The sequence below is a fragment of the Macaca mulatta genome, chromosome 13, assembly GCF_049350105.2.
Source record: "Macaca mulatta isolate MMU2019108-1 chromosome 13, T2T-MMU8v2.0, whole genome shotgun sequence".
Taxonomy (NCBI): Eukaryota; Metazoa; Chordata; class Mammalia; order Primates; family Cercopithecidae; genus Macaca; species Macaca mulatta.
Genome location: NC_133418.1, coordinates 97,508,294 through 97,525,347, shown reverse-complemented (window position 1 = coordinate 97,525,347; position 17,054 = coordinate 97,508,294). Strand labels below are relative to the sequence as shown.

At 45.7% G+C, this 17,054-nt stretch overlaps 1 protein-coding gene and 1 long non-coding RNA gene across 5 annotated transcripts in view; one reads left to right on the top strand and one right to left on the bottom strand.

Annotated features, from left to right (window-relative positions):
* The window catches only part of IFT172 (intraflagellar transport 172), a 44,929-nt gene that overhangs the window by 13,338 nt on the left and 14,537 nt on the right, over positions 1 to 17,054 (bottom strand). For 3 of the 4 annotated variants that reach the window (XM_028831461.2, NM_001257589.1, XM_015111911.3), the window contains 12 exon segments: positions 12,659 to 12,771; positions 11,340 to 11,507; positions 6,366 to 6,502; positions 6,031 to 6,138; positions 3,736 to 3,820; positions 3,340 to 3,432; positions 2,403 to 2,480; positions 1,913 to 2,161; positions 1,658 to 1,736; positions 1,325 to 1,445; positions 994 to 1,138; positions 375 to 464 (listed from right to left, as the gene is read on the bottom strand). In XM_028831461.2, the coding sequence (XP_028687294.2) occupies positions 375 to 464; positions 994 to 1,138; positions 1,325 to 1,445; positions 1,658 to 1,736; positions 1,913 to 2,161; positions 2,403 to 2,480; positions 3,340 to 3,432; positions 3,736 to 3,820; positions 6,031 to 6,138; positions 6,366 to 6,502; positions 11,340 to 11,507; positions 12,659 to 12,771 (1,466 nt within the window). 4 annotated transcript variants of the gene reach the window in all.
* On the top strand, positions 4,140 to 12,481 carry LOC144333824 (uncharacterized). The gene is made up of 3 exons (XR_013402908.1): positions 4,140 to 5,291; positions 10,625 to 12,213; positions 12,363 to 12,481. It is a non-coding gene; the product is annotated as an uncharacterized LOC144333824 (long non-coding RNA).

Here is a 17,054-nt window from a genome sequence, read left to right as displayed (position 1 = left end):
ACTATATTCCGCTAAGGTGGGAGGGTCTGTGATGCCTTGTGCTGGGGCATACACTCCCATTACCGCTGTAACCACTGGGCTCTGAAGTGTAGGGGTGAGAACAAAGACATCAATGTGACCAGAGGCGTCAGGAGTGGTAGTTCAGATTCCCCAGCTCCCAAGCCCATCTGCTCCTTCAGAATGATAGATAGGTCTGGAAACAAGGGCCTCTCTTCATCCCTTCCTTTCCCTATGGCTAGGGATCAAAGACTGTTTTTTGGTACTCTTTGTCAGCTTTCAGGGAGTCAAGCGAAGAGGAGAAACAGAGACCGAGGAATGAGGCCACACTTCCACTAAGGCAGAGTTCTCTTATCATGAACTCCACTCATCCCTACCTTGTGGGCTTGTTCCCAAAGGCCAGCCTGGGTGTACATGTCTATAGCATCTTTTGTCCGGTCTCCCTTAGTATAGAGCTCCTCAGCAATCTGTAGTTGATGGGAGGTAGATACAAAAGGTCAGAGCAACAGACTTAAAGCAGCTTGAACGAGGAAAGAACAAACCTCGGCTGAGATGGTGGAGAGCCTGCAGTACGACCTTGTAATGATAGAGAAGAAACGATGAGTATGGGTGTCTCGTATATTCTACCATTTAAAAAGAAAGACCAGCCCCAAGCAGTATGAGGACAATACAGTGGAATTCAAAAGGGCCTCACATTTCTGCAATGTAAAGCAATTTTATATTGTAACTATGTTAGCGTTATTCATGAAGAATCACTCACGCTGGCTGGGACAGAGCTAGAGACTCACTTTATGTATCTGGGGTGAAGGGAGGTATCAGTGTCACACTGGAATGAAATTGGGAAAGTAAACTGTTCTCTTCCCATTCAAGGTTGTGATGCTGTTTGGGGCCCAGAAAGAAGGATCTGGTGAGCTTGCCTCCACTTCCTGTTTTGGGTTCTCTCATTGTTATCCTCTACTGCATCGCCTCATGCTGCAAAAAGGGACTCTTCCTCACCTCATACTCCTGCAGGGATGCATAGTGTTGGGCCACGAGAGGATAGTATTTGGACGCAGTGTTCCGGTCCTGTAGATCTAATATATAAACTGCCTTCTTCCACTGGCGGGCACCCAGGGCGGCCTCAATTGCCTTAATGGAGCACCTGGCAAAGTTGAGAAAGATATAAATATGTAGGATGAAAGATGAAGATGAATGGAGGTAAAAGGACCCCTTAAGCACACATCAACCTACATTTTGAGATATCTTCTTTTAAGCCTTGGTGTCCTTACTTGCTCCACTGCCCCTCACTTCACACCTAAATCTCCTTTACATTCCCATACTCCCATACCTGGCTTCGATGTAGTGATTAATGGCTGCATCAAGCTGCTTCTGCTGCACCAGGTGGTCCCCCCATGCCTCCTCTAGTTTCACCACCTCCACTGGGAAGGCCAATCGAGCCAGCTCTACCGCTGCCAGGGAGAGAAAAGGTGCTCAGCCCAGATTTCCAGGGACAGGCCTCAGGAAAAAGGTAGGACAGGGAGATGAAGCATGGAGAATGGGTAAGAAGGGGAGGAATGGAGAACTGGAGCCAGGCAACCTGAACACACACACCAAGGGGTGCCGGGGAATCAGAGGGGCAAGAGTCCACAACAGTAAAGGATGGCTCATAGGTGGCTAGTACCTTTCATGAATGCGTTGCCTTTACGGTAGCACTCCAGGGCCTTCTGTGGATTGTGAATCTTCTCAAAGAGATCACCTGCCTGTTAACACATAGCACATTACTATGATACCCCTACAACACAAAGAACTAAGTATTAGCTCCAAAAACAAGGGAACACCAGCAGTCAGGAAGTACTCTGCACCCCAAGACTCCTCTGGGTGAGGGAAGGGTCCTGAGCTCCTGGACATAAGGGCTAGGAAAAGGAAGCCAGCATACCCTTTCGTAGAGTTCCCCCTTGATAAGGGCTGCAGTGATGTGTTCTACCAGCTCTGTGTTGGCTAGCAGTTCCTCTCGGGTCAGCACCAGCCGAGCAGCTTTGGCAGGGAGCCCAGCTTTGAGGTAGAGGCTGATGGCTGCTAGCCCATCCCCTTGGCTCTCCTGTAGTTCACCTGCTCGCTCCTCCTGCTGTGTGTCCATAAGCCACTGGTAGTAACTACGGCGTAGCTTCTCTAGGGCTGGGTGCCCCTGGACACACACAGAGGAGAACTAGAAGTCACATCCCCCTTCCTACTCTTCTGCCTCCCATGCTTCTCCAATCCCTCTACAACAAGGGGAGTGCTCCTGGGTCAGTAGTATCCTAATTCCTCACCATGTCAAGTCCAAGCCCCAACCCTGTTCTGGTTTCTATGGCCTCCTTGACAAAAGAAGGTTTTTGAAATTGGCAGAACCAAATTCTCAACAACTGTGGAGAAGACAAAACAGGTACCTTGGCTTCAGCCACAGCGATACACTCATCCCAACGGTGTAGCTCCTGGTACATGCCCATGGCCTCCTCCACAGCGTTCTAGGGGAAAAAGGCAGAGCGGAGAGGGATGCCAGAAAGATATGAGGATCAGAAAGCAGCAAGCTCTCCTCAGCCTGGCTATGATGCCAGCACATGAGGACCAAAAGCCTTACCTTTTAACTACTATACCAGCAGAAATATTGGGAAACTAAAAGAAGCTTAAGCTTCAGGCCTCCTTATTTGCACAGGCCCTTTCCAAGGCAACTGTTCTTTTTTTTGAGATGGAGTCTCACTCTGTTGCTGAGGCTGAAGTGCAGTGGTGCGATCTCAGCTCACTGCAACCTCCGCTTCCTTGGCTCAAGCGATTCTCCCACCTCAGCCTCCCAAGTAGCTGGGATTACACGCATGCACCACCATGCCTGGCTAATTTTTTGTATTTTTAGTAGAGATGGGGTTTCACTATGTTGGCCAGGCTGGTCTTGAACTCATGACCTCATGTGATCCACCTCCCAAAGCGCTGGGATTACTGGCGTGAACCACCACACCTGGCCTAAGGCAACTGTTCTTAAAGAGAGCTCCTCAAATTGTATAAGCTTCTGGCCCACAAAACCTGGATCTACCCCTATGCACAAGAACTGCAAAGACAGGCTCTGGACTAGAGGGGAGGTAGTAGACTGCGTATGAAAGAAAGTAGTAATCAAAGGCCAAAGAAGGAATTTTGTCTAGAAAAGTAAGGACTAACACAAGAGGAGGAAGTTAAGGAAGGGGTGAAATTAACTATATAAACCTCTTCGAAAGTTTTCACCAAACCTTTGGAAGCCTAGCTTACCAGCATGCTTTCCTCCCTTGAGTTTGCATCCCCTTTTCCTTCTTTTTCCCTCGTATCCCCTCTTCCAACCTGTCTCTCTTTACCTATTACCTGTTCCAAAAAGATCATTTCGGCCAGTTTGTAGTTCTTTTCCAGCATGGCTAGACGTGCTCGGACCTGATAAAAGTCTGTTCCTTCTCCGCCCTGTGGGGGAAAAAGGAGGTTCTGGTTTTTCTGTAGGTGCTGCTATTCTGTCTGTGAGGGCTGAATTTGGAAGGCCAGAAGGATGGAGAAAACAAAAGACTTGGGAAGGTAAAACACTTCATGGAGCTTAAAGGTTTGAGGTTTAGCAAAAGCAATTCTGAAACGGTCTGACTTGAGGGTAGAGGTAGGGTGGGCAGGGTAAAGGAAACTAGGGATGGCTGGAAAGCTAGAAATCATGGGGCTGAATACTAAGAGAAATCAGCTTTGGAGACAGACAGAATGAATCAGGAGCATAATACTTGCATATTCCCGGGACACTTGATCTGCAATCTCATTGGTCTCATGCAGGAATCGAGCTTTTGCTACTTGGCCCAAAGCAGAAAAGCACCTATGGCATGGAAGCAATGACATTGATAGTAATATTATTATAGAATCATCATTAATTCATTGGTTCAGCAAATACAAATTGATGTGCATCTATGATGTGCCAGGCAATGTGCTTGTCACTGGAGACATACAGAGACTAAGGAAGATGAGGGCTTTGCTCTCTGAGAACTTCCATTCTGGTGGAGACAAATAATTAGTAAAATTGGAGATAATAAAAAATAAAATAATGTAATATTATAGATCAAACTTGTTCAACCCATGGCCCAAGATGGCTTTGAATGTGGCCCAACACAAATTCATAAACTTTCTTAAAACATTATGAAATTTTTTTGTGATTCTTTTTTTTTTTTTTTTAGCCCATCAGCTATCATTAGTGTTAGTATATTTTATGTGTGGCCCCAAGATAATAATTCTTCCGATGTGGCTCAGAGAAGCCAAAAGATTGGACACCCCTGTTATAGATAGTGACTGAAGGGGCCACTTAACTTGGTAGTTGGAGAAGGTCTCTCTGATGAATTGACATTTGAGCTGAGACCTGAATACAAGAAAAAGCCAGTCATGGCAGGATGGGGAAAAGTCATTCCTGGAGAGGGAACAGCTAGTGTAAAGGCCTATAGCAGGTGTGAGCTTGGCACGCTCACAGAGCCAGAAGGATGCCAGTGTGGTTGGAGACTAATGGCCAAGTAGGAGACTGGCATGAGAAAGAAGCAGAGGTCAAAAAACTTCAGGGGTAAGGCCATACAAGGAGTTTGGGTTTTATAGTAAGTAAAACAGTAAGCTAATGGAAGGTTCCAGTCGTGAAAATGACACAATCTATGTTTAAAAAATGACCTCAGCTGCTCTGGGATGAATAGATGGTAGGGGTACAAGAAATAGTATCAGTGAGACTAAGAGGCTGTGCAATACTGCAGGTGGGAGATGGCAGTGGTCTGCATGAGGATGGAGACATCAGGATGTGTTTTGAAGACAGAATCGTTAGGACTTGCTGATAATCTACATGTGGGAAGTGTGGACAAAATGGGATCAAGGATGATTCCTAGCCAAAATGGCAGCAGATGACATTTATTGAGCAATTTGCACAGATTCTTTCATCACTCCTTCACTACCAATATCCTTACCATCTTCTTTATCATCATATGAGGCAAATACTATTATTATCCTAGTCTACATGGAGAAAATCAAGAAGCCAAGGTTTGGGAAGGTCAAATAACCTCTCTATGGTTATACAAGTTGGTAATTGGAACCAAGATTTGAACTAAAGGAGTCTGGAGTCCCAAGTTTGTCCTGTGAACTACACTCCTATACCAAACCTCAATTATACACATAGGCATGGATTGAAGGGTAAGAATAGTAAAAAAATGTTAAGGGGAACCTAGTTACAAGAAGGGGCAGTAAAAATAATAAAAGACATACTCTTGTTTTTTCACTTTTTCTTTTTTCGAGATATGGTCTCACTTGTCAGCCAGGCTGGAGTGCAGTTGCATGATCTCAGCTCACTGCAACCTTTGCCTCCCGGGTTCAAGTGATTCCTGTGCCTCAGCCTCCTGAATAGCTGGGACCACAGGTGTGCACCACCATGCCCGGCTAATTTTTGTATTTTTAGTAGAGCTGGGTTTTCGCCATGTTGGCCAGGCTGCTCTCAAACTCCTGGCTTTACGTGATCTGCCTGCCTCACCCTCCCAAAGTGCTAGGATTATAGGCATGAGCCACTGTGCCCAGCTAAGACATACTCTTTTTTTTGAGACAGAGTCTTGCTCTGTCGCCCAGGCTGGAGTGCAGTGGCGCCATCTCAGCTCACTGCAACCTCTGCCTCCTGGGTTCAAGCAATTCTTCTGCCTCAGCTTCCTCAGTAGCTGGGATTACAGGCGCCCGCCAATACGCCTGGCTAATTTTTGTATTTTTAGTAGAGATGGGGTTTCACCATGTTGGCCAGGCTGGTCTCAAACTCCTGACCTTGTGATCTGCCCGCCTCGGCCTCCCAAAGTGCTGGGATTACAGGCGTGAGCCACCACACCCGGTCAAGGCATACTCTTATAATCTAGGATGGGAGAGTGTTTGGAATATTGTACTGCAGAAGGGCTCTTTGTTATTTGCTGGCAGTGGGAAGGTAGGGAGTACCTTAACACTGGATTGGAGCAGCCCACAGGGAAAATACTCATGTGGTCATCCCTCCTAGCTACCTGGCACCTCTGTTCTACACGTCTAGCTCACCTCTCCGCAATGTGTAGTTGCCTTGCCTCTAGTGCCAGTTTACTCAAGGTTTTCCACATTGCCTCTGTTTCTGGGGTCATTTCCAGAGTCTCTAAGAAGGCTGTTGCCCTGGAAAGGGAAGGAAGCAAAGCATAATGAATAAGGAATGGGCTAGGAAGATACAGCAGAATACTGGTGATGGGGCAAGGGGAGGGAGAAGAGCCATCTTTGTCTCATCGCCTCCCAGGATCACTGGATCCTTATCAGTGCTGGCCAGTTTTACACCCCACCCCAGGTCCTCCCCTCTCAGAACCAGACTTTCCCACCACCTCCCAGGTTATTGGCCAGCCTCTCACCGGATGTAGTTGCCATCATCAATGGCTGTTCCAAACTCGATGAGGCCCTCATCCAGTGTGTAGGCAACAGTAGTCACACCTTCCATCACCATCACCTCGGTCTTTCCTCCGCCCCGCTCCAGACCTATAACATCACCCTGTAAAAGTTCACCCCACCCCAATTTCAGATTAGTTTCCACTGAATCAATTGTAGAAAAGACCCACCCTCATCCAACCCAATCAGTAGTCAAGAGAGTCACAGCGGCCCTGATTTTCCTAACATTTTAGTTTCTCTCAAGCATAAAAAAATACTTCATTTATAGCAATATCCTTGGGTTAAAGTATACTCCTAACTATGACAGCGCCAACTCCTGGAGGTACAAAGTGTGGCATTCACTTCTGCTTCCAGCAGTACCATGAGAGTAGATATTCTTAAGGGTTCTCTCGTTAAAATATGACTTGAACCTGGAACATACTTTTTAATGCATTGCTTGGGCTTACTTGAAGAAATCACTTTTAATGCATTGCTTCACTTACTTGAAGAATTCCCTACCCATATCCTACCCTTCTCTCTCAAAAAAAGACAGACAGAAAGAAAAAGGTCAATAAGCTAAAATCCTGAGCAAGAAAAAAAGGAAAGTGAGCAAACGGAGAAGGTACAGTTGTCCTGAAAGCAAATGCAGTGTCAGGAGAATAAACCTCAGGCCCCCCAACAGGATGGGGAGGCTGAATTTGAAAATCCTTAATTAAATCTGGGATCCACTCTTCAGTAAAGGGAACAAAATAAATGGTTACAGATCATTAATATGCCTGATTCCTGCAGAAACAAGACCGAATCATCACTGGAGGAAAACATATCCATTTTAGGCCCTCAGGATTCCAAAAGAATACATTCAAAGCAACATGAGCTCACAAAAAAAAAAAAAAAACAAAAAACCCAAGGAAACCAACCACTATGAAACAGTAAATAACAACTACAAACAACAGTTTTAGACCTTCAAGAATTTCAGACATTAAAATATCTGGGTGTGGATGCATGTGCCTGTAGTCCCAGCTATTCAGGAGGCTAAGGTGAGAGGATCACTTGAGCCCAGGAGTTTGCGCACGCAGTGAGCCGTGATCATGCCGCCGCACAGCCTGGGTGACAAAGCGAGACCCTGTTTTTTGTTTTGTTTTGTTTTGTTTTTGTTTTTAAGCCCAGTTATGGAATATAAAATGATTATTTATGAAACACCTAAATACCTTAAAAGATGAAATGAAAAATTAAGCAAGGAACAAGAAATTATCAATATGACCAGGCAGACTGGAGAAATAATCAAATAAAACTTAAAGAAATATTTAATGTTTGAAGTAAAAACCTCAATGTACAGTTTAAATAGCAGATTAGACAATGATTAGTAGCAGATTAGACAATGATTAGTAGCAGATTAGCAAACTAATGAATCGAAACAGATCTAAAGAAATTATCCAGAGGCCAGATGCAGTGGCTCATGCCTGTAATCCCAGCACTTTTGGAGGCTGAGGCGGGAGGATTGCTTGAGACCAGGAGTTTGAGACCAGCCTGGGAAACACAATGAGAACTTGTCTTTACAGAAAATTGAAACAAAACAAAACAAAACAAAAAACCTGGGCATGGAGCATGGAGCAGGAAGAAAGAAACTATGAAAGATAAATTAAAAATGCAAAACAAGAAATCTAACATTTGCCTAACTAGAGTTCTGATGAAGAGACTAGAGAATAGCTGAGGAGAAGCAATGTTCGAAGAGATAATAACTGAGAAACTTCCAAGAGTGATGAAAATACGTGTATTCATAAATATAAGAAACACGATCTATACTAAGCAGGATAAATTTTAAAAATTTATGGCTGGGTGCAGTGGCTCATGCTTATAATCCCAGCACTTTGGGAGGCTAAGGCAGGCGGATCACAAGGTCAGGAGACTGAGACCACCCTGGCCAACACAGTGAAACTCCATCTCTACTAAAAATACAAAAAATTAGCCAGGTGTGGTGGCACACGCCTATAGTCCCAGCTACTTAGGAGGTTGAGGCAGGAGAATTGCTTGAACCCGGGAGGTAGAGGTTGCAGTAAACCAAGATCGTGCCACTGCACTCCAGCCTGGGTGACAGAGAAAGACTCCGTCTCAAAAAAAAAAAAAAAAATCTAGACACATTGTAGTGAAACTTCAAAACACCTAAGAAAAAGAGAAGATTTTTTTTTTTTTTTTCTGAGACAGAGTCTCACTTTGTCGTTCAGGCTAGAGAGCAGTGGTACAACCTTGGTTCACTGCAACCTTTGCCTCCCAGGTTCAAGCGATTCTCATGCCTCGCCTCTCAAGTAGGCAGGATTGCAGGAAAGCGCCACCATGCCCGGCTAATTTTTATTCTTTTTAGTAGAGATGGGGTTTCGTCATGTTGGCCAGGCTGGTCTTGAACTCCTGGCCTCAAGTGATCTGCCTATCTCAGCCTCCCAAAGTGCTAGAATTACAGGCATAAGCCACGGTACCCAGCCCTAAAAAAGAAGACTTTAAAAGAAACCAAAGAGAGGCCAGGCACAGTGGATCACGCCTGTAATCCCAGCACTTTAGGAGGCCGAGGCGGGCAGATCACGAGGTCAGGAGATTGAGACCATCCTGGCTAACACGGTGAAACCCCATCTCTATTAAAAATACAAAAAATTAGCCAGGCATGGTGGCAGGCACCTGTAGTCCCAGCTACTCGGGAGGCTGAGGCAGGAGAATGGCATGAACCTGGGAGGCGGACCTTGCAGTGAGCCAAGATCACGCCACTGCACACCAGCGTGGGCGACAGATCGCGCCACTGCACTCCAGCCTGGGCAACACAGCAAGACTCCGTCTCAAAAAGAAAAAAGGAAAAAAAAAAAAAAAGAAACCAAAGAGAAAAGATAGATCACCTGTACAGAAATGGCTGCTGATAAATTTTTCAGAACAGCAATGGAAGTCAATCAATGAGACAACATTTATAAATTAAGAAAAATTAACTGTCAATCTGGAACTGGGTACTGAGTCCAAGCATCTTTTCAGAACAAAGGCTAAATAGAAACATGTTCAGATAATGAAAAACTGAAAATTTATCATCTTTCACTAAAGAAATTTCTAAATAAGGCTGGGCACAGTGGCTCATGTCTGTAAACCCAGCACTTTGGGAGCCCGACGGAGGCAGATCACTTGAGGTCAGGAGTTTGAGACCAGCCTGGCCAACATGGTGAAACCCATCTCTACTAAAAGTATAAAAATTAGCTGGGCGAGGTGGCACATGCCTGTAATCCCAGCTACTCAGGAGGCTGAGGTGGGAGAATCACCTGAACTTGGGAGGTGGAGGTTGCAATGAGCCAAGATCATGCCACTGCACTCCAGCCTGGGCAACAGAGTGAGACCCTGTCTCAAAAATCAAAGAAACAGAAACAAAAAAACTTCTAAATAACATTCTTCAGGAAGAAGAAAAGTTATTCCAGAGAGAAGACTGGCATTGCAAGAAAAGGTAAACAAAGGAACTGGTACTTTGATGGTAAATCTAAATGAATCCTGTCTGATAAAATAATCAGGCAGGGCATGGTGGCTCATGCCTGTAATCCCAGCACTTTGGGAGGCCGAGGTGGGTGGATCACCTAAGGTCAGGAGTTCGAGACCAGCCTGGCCAACATGGCAAAACCTCATCTCTACTAAAAGTACAAAAATTAGCTGGGCGTGATGATGGGTTCCTGTAATCCCAGCTACCTGGGAGGCTGACGCAGAGGACTCTCTTGAACCCAGGAGACAGAGGTTGCAGTGAGCCAAGATCGCGCCACTGCACCCCAGCCTGGGTGACAGAGAGACTCTGTCTATCTTATTTTATTTGAGACAGAGAGACTCTGTCTCAAATAAAATAAAATAATCATGCCTATCTTTGGGGACAAAGTAAGATTAGAACTAAAATACTGGACAAAAATGACAAAGGGGAGGAGATGAAAGTTAAAGTCTTTTAAAGTCCTTGTATTGTTTGCAGGGGAGGGGGTGGTTAGATGCTGATTAACTTTAGACTTTGTTCATTTAAGTACACGTTAAAACTTTCAAGGTAGCCTCTACAGAAATAGGATATATAACTTTCAAACCCAAAATGTAAAAAAAAAAAGTGTTTAAAGAAAGGACAGAATTAGCCAGACATGGTGGCATGCACCTGTAGTCCTAGCTATACAGAAGGCTGAGGCAGGAGGATTGGTTGAGCCCAGGAGGTTGAGGTTGCAATGAGCTATGACTGTATCACTGCACTCCAGCCTGGGAGATAGTGTGAGACCCTGTCTCAGAAAGAAAGAATAGAGAGAGAGAGAAAAAAAAAGAAAACAGAGAAGAGAGAGTAAAAGAGAGAAGGAGAGAAAGAGAGAGAGAGATAAAAAGAAAGAAAGAACTAAACAAATAAATTTTAGACCCTAATCAGTTTAAAATGAGGCAAAAAGGAGATAAAAAAAGGTATGGAAAAGGACAAAAAGAAAGCATCAAGCGCTCTACCCATACACACACCAGTCATCCTAGCCTAGCATAGGAGCCTGCCTCTCTTGTTTTCTCTGGCTCCCCCCAGATTTTGGAAGACTACCGGCTATGTGTGATGTTGTGGTAGGATAGGACAGAAGATCTGATCTGTAATTTAAGAAAAAAAGGCACTTTGCATGGCTTATAACGGAGAATCAGCACAGAAGGAGATGACATTAGAACTGCCTCTCCTATCAGGGATTTCCAGCCTAGAGGGATCTCCATATTATGACCTGGTGACTTCCCAGGGCCACTGTAATGAACCCATACTCCAAGGGTCTAATATAATGTCAGGAATCTGAAAAAGGATGGTTCTGGGTGTTAGTCCATAAGTCTAAGCTTCATTTGCCAATTCTATCACAGAGATTAAGGGTGGTGGACACAGAAAACCAAGCAGCCTTCAGAGTCTCCTCATGGCTCTAATTAATCAGCTCAATATCACATCTGAGGGCCCCTAGTGTCCAACATACCCTAATAGTGAACATGGTGACTCTCTCAGGTGCCTCAATGTTGTACCACACACACAGGCTGTGTCGGTTCTGAGCTACCAGCACATCACTTCCTGGGACCCACTGCACGTAGGAGCAGAAGTTGAGGATCATCGTCTTAGAGCAGCTTTCAATATCATATAGATGCAACTGAAGAAAGAAGAGGCAGATAACACAATTAGAAGGGGATGTGGGGCTGTCTCTTGCTTTTGACTATTTCCTTAATGGTGAGATGTGGTGAGCTAACCCACCACTCAGGTTCATGCTGCATTTCAAAGCTTACTGATCTGCTTTCTGCAGAGCTGGTATATCCTAACTCTGGTCAAGTAAGAGATGGCCCACAGAACAAAGATCTACATCCCAGGAATTTTAAGTTAGGTGAAGGTCAGACTTTCCTTCTTGAAATAACTCTGGGCCAGAGTTACCAGCTTGGATTACAAATGGCAGGCCACTAGAAAAATTAAATTATCTGGAAAGTTGTGATGTGGCTTTCACTGAAATTAAAATCATCAGGTTGTCTCTTTGATCTGAGGTTGAACACTCTGGTGCTACCATATTGGGATGAGAATCAATGAGGGACGAAGAGGCTGTCCTCCAGCCAGTTCGTGCCATCAGATAAGTGTGGCTGAAAAGCACTGGACAGCAGGTCTAGGTGAAGGTCAGCTAGGCATGAGCAGGAGGAATGCAGGGTTAAGGAAGTTTCCTGAGGGCACAGACTGTGAACAGTAAGAGACACCAACTTCCAAGCTCCCTTCTTGACTTTGTTGCCATAATACAATCACCTCTGAGGTAATATAGGATGGCTGGGCGTGGTGGCTCACACCTGTAATCCCAGCACTTTGGGAGGCTGAGGCGGGCAGATCACCTGAGGTCAGGAGTTTGAGACCAGCCTGACCAACATGGTGAAAACCCATATCTACTAAAAATACAAAAATTATCTAGGTGTGGTGGCATGTGCCTATAGTCCCTGCTACACCATCTGAGGCAGATGGGAGGCTGAGGCAGGAGAATCGCTTGAACCTGGGAGGCAGGGGTTGCAGTGAGGCGAGATCATACCACTGCACTCCAGCCTGGGTGACAGAGTGAGACTCTGTCTCCAAAAAAAAAAAAAAAAAAAGAGGTAATAAAGGATGGATTTCGGTATCAGCTACAGAGAATGTTGATTCTTCTGTGCCTTCTGCTATGCTGATGACACAGCAAAGACAACATGCTCCATCCTGCCTCCCTCAGTTCCTGGTAGCAGCTTGTCTCACACCCTCTGTGGTCCAGTCAATGCCTAAGGCCTTAGTAGCTCTTCTCACACGAAGTTTCCGGTCCCTGAAGAGGAGCTTGTGTCCAGTCTCATTAAGTTCCAGCCAATCCACGCGGCTCTCATGGCTCACGGTGCCAATGTTGTAGCCACCAATCAGATCCACTATAGAATAAAGGAGACAGGGTTAAGAAGAGAGATTCCACACATGTACATAGTGTGGCCAACACACATAATTTTGATAGGAAGTGTAGGAAGCTGGGTCTCTTTTAGAATTGTAGAAGTTTTGTTCAACTATGTTGTTAACTCAAAAGGTCCAGACCCACAGAAATGTCACTTTGGGACTTACGGAGTTACCTCAGAGCAGACTAGAACTATTGAGCAAGAGGCTTCTCCTACTCATCGAATCCCCTCGAAGGCAGCACTGAGCACATTAAAGATAAGCCTGATACAACACAGCAGTGAGACAAGGCTGATGAATAAATGACCTTGATGGTCATATGCTCTAAGAAGTTACCTGCAAATTTGAATGCCTACTGTGTAAGAGCACTGCAAGGGTGGATGGTGGGGAAGGCACGCAGACAAACCTCTGACTAAAGTTAGGCTGGTCACTGCAGAGGATGAATATTTTAGTTTGATTTGAATCTTGTAGACAATATCAGAAACTATCACATTTAGAGCAGACCAATTAGGGTTGCCTGGGATGCTTTCAGGGAGTCTCTTGGTCAAAGCCTACTTATAAGTTTTAGTGATATCCATTATTAATGAACAATGTGCCTCACTTTGTTATATATGCTTAAGCTAAGGACCAAATGTCCGCTGCTGTCTATAATTGTGAAGACCAATTTAAAAAACAATCTTCCTGGCTGGGCGCGGTGGCTCAAGCCTGTAATCCCAGCACTTTGGGAGGCCGAGATGGGCGGATCACTAGGTCAGGAGATCGAGACCATCCTGGATAACACGGTGAAACCCCGTCTCTACTAAAAAATACAAAAAAAAAAAAAAACTAGCCAGGCAAGGCGGAGGGCGCCTGTAGTCCCAGCTACTCGGGAGGCTGAGGCAGGAGAATGGCGTAAACCCGGGGGGCGGAGCTTGCAGTGAGCTGAGATCCGGCCACTGCACTCCAGCCCGGGCGACAGAGCCAGACTCCGTCTCAAAAAATAAAAAAAAATAAAAAATAAAAAACAATCTTCCTTTAATTAAAAAGTAAAATTGGCTGGGCATGGTGGCTCACGCTTGCAATCTCAGCACTTTGGGAGGCCGAGGTGGGCAGATCACCTGAGGTTAGGATTTGGAGACCAGCCTGGCCAATGTGGTGAAACCCTGTCTCTACTAAAAATACAAAAAAAATTAGCTGGATGGGCCGGGCGCGGTGGCTCAAGCCTGTAATCCCAGCACTTTGGGAGGCCGAGACGGGCGGATCACAAGGTCAGGAGATCGAGACCATCCTGGATAACACGGTGAAACCCCGTCTCTACTAAGAAATACAAAAAACTAGCCGGGCGAGGTGGCGGGCGCCTGTAGTCCCAGCTACTCGGGAGGCTGAGGCCGGAGAATGGCGTGAACCCGGGAGGCGGAGCTTGCAGTGAGCTGAGATCCGGCCACTGCACTCCAGCCTGGGCTACAGAGCGAGACTCCGTCTCAAAAAAAAAAAAAAAAAAAAAAAATTAGCTGGATGTGGTGGTGGGCGCCTGTAGTCCCAGCTACTTGGGAGGCTGAGGCAAGAGAATCGCTTGAACCCAGGAGGCAGAGGCTGCAGTAAGCCAATATCACGCCACTGCACTCCAGCCTGGACGACAGAGCAAGACAGTCTCAAAAAAAAAAAAAAAAAAAAAAAGGAAAATGATAAAGCCATATTTTAATGCCCCAATTATAAGAAGAATCAGAGTTCTAGAGTAGCAAGGACCCTAACTCCTGAGAACCCTGAAATTATACATAAAATTATGTGTGTATAGTATATATTTTTCTCTGAGAAGGTCTACGATTTTAGGTACTCCAAAGGGTTGATAGCCCAAAAAAGTTAAGAGAGGAACTCTTTTTTTTTCCCCCCAAGACAGAGTTTCACTCTTCTTACCCAGCTGGAATGCAGTGGCACCATCTTGGCTCACTGTAACCTCCGCCTCTCAGATTCAGGCGATTCTCCTGCCTCAGCCTCCTGAGTAGCTGGGATTATAGGTACCCGCCACCATGCCCAGTTAATTTTTGTATTTTTAGTAGAGATAGGGTTTCACCACATTGGTCAGGCTGGTCTCGAACTCCTGACCTCAGGTGATCCACCCGCCTCGGCCTCTCAAAGTACTGGGATTACAGACATGAGCCACCATACCTGGCCTTGAACTCTGTCATTTTACATACATTGAAAATGAGACCGGCCGGGCGCGGTGGCTCAAGCCTGTAATCCCAGCACTTTGGGAGGCCGAGACGGGCGGATCACAAGGTCAGGAGATCGAGACCATCCTGGCTAACCCAGTGAAACCCCGTCTCTACTAAAAAATACAAAAAAAAAAAACTAGCCGGGCGAGGTGGCGGGCGCCTGTAGTCCCAGCTACTCAGGAGGCTGAGGCAGGAGAATGGCGTAAACCTGGGAGGCGGAGCTTACAGTGAGCTGAGATCCGGCCACTGCACTCCAGCCTGGGCAACAGAGCAAGACTCCATCTCAAAAAAAAAAAAAAAAAAAAAAGAAAATGAGACCTACGGAGTGAAATTGCTTGTCCAAGTTCTCACAACTCATTTTTGCTGCTGGAATCTTAGGCCTCTTGGTCTACATTATTGTTTCCATTATAGATACCTACATTTCTGAGTGCAGAAACCTCATGTGAAATATAATATTCATGAAATGTGCAACTACTTTAAGAATAGACTCATATGTATATGGAAACTTGATTTATGACAGATTGCATTACAAATTAGAGGGTGAAGAATGGACTTTCAACAAATGGTTAAACATATGGAAAAATAAAATAAAATTAGATCCCTACCCACATTATACATAAAACAAATTCCAGGTGAAAAGCAAAATTTAAAAATGTTAAAATATAGGAGGGAATAGGAAAGGATTTCTTTTCTTTTTTTTTTTTGAGACGGAGTCTCGCTCTGTCTCCCCAGGCTGGAGTGCAGTGGCCGGATCTCAGCTCACTGCAAGCTCCGCCTTCCGGGTTCACGCCATTCTCCTGCCTCAGCCTCCCAAGTAGCTGGGACTACAGGCGCCGCCACCACGCCCGGCTAGTTTTTTGTATTTTTAGTAGAGACGGGGTTTCACCGTGTTAGCCAGGATGGAGGATTTCTTAAATAAGACCTAAAGCATCACAAACTATATATATATATACACACACACACACTTTTTTTTTTTTTTTTGGAGACAGAGTTTCACTCTCATTGCCCAGGCTGGAGCGCAGTGGTGCAATCTCAGCTCACTGCAATCTCTGCCTCCCCGGTTCAAGCAATTCTCCTGCCTTAGCCTCCCGAGTAGCTGGGATTACAGGTGCCCTCCACCATGCCCGGCTAATTTTTGCATTTTTAGCAGAGATGGGGTTTCACCATATTGGCCAGGCTATTCTCGAACTCCTGACCTCAAGTGATCCGCCTGCCTTGGCCTCCCAAAGTGCTGGGATTACAGGCGTAAGCCACTGTGTCTGGCCTCAAACTAATTTTTTTTAAGTGAAAAAAATGGACTATTTTAAAGTGAAAATGTCTGAACAGTGAAAGACTACCAAAAGAAGAGAAAAGACAAGCCACAGGCTAAGGCAAAAATATCTGCAATGCAAATAACCACCAAAGTCTAAACAAGCATATGCAAAGACTTCAAATCAATGAGGAAGAGACACTGATTTTTTTTTTTTTTTTTTTTTGAGACGGAGTCTCGCTCTGTCACCCAGGCTGGAGTGCAGTGGCCGGATCTCAGCTCACTGCAAGCTCCGCCTCCCGGGTTCACACCATTCTCCTGCCTCAGCCTCCCGAGTAGCTGGGACTACAGGCGCCTGCCACCTCGCCCGGCTAAGTTTTTGTATTTTTAGTAGAGACGGGGTTTCACTGTGTTACCCAGGATGGTCTCGATCTCCTGACCTCGTGATCCGCCTGTCTCGGCCTCCCAAAGTGCTGGGATTACAGGCTTGAGCCACCGCGCCCGGCCTTTTTTTTTTTTTTTGAGACGGAGTCTTGCTCTGTTGCCCAGGCTGGAGTGCAGTGGCCAGATCTCGGCTCACTGCAAGCTCCGCCTCCCAGGTTCATGCCATTCTCCTGCCTCAGCCTGCCGAGTAGCTGGGACTACAGGCGCCCGCCACCTCGCCCGGCTAGTTTTTTGTATTTTTTTAGTAGAGACGGGGTTTCATCGTGTTAGCCAGGATGGTCTCGATCTCCTGACCTCGTGATCCGCCCGTCTCGGCCTCCCAAAGTGCTGGGATTACAGGCTTGAGCCACCGGCGCCCGGCCGAGACACTCTGATTTTAAAA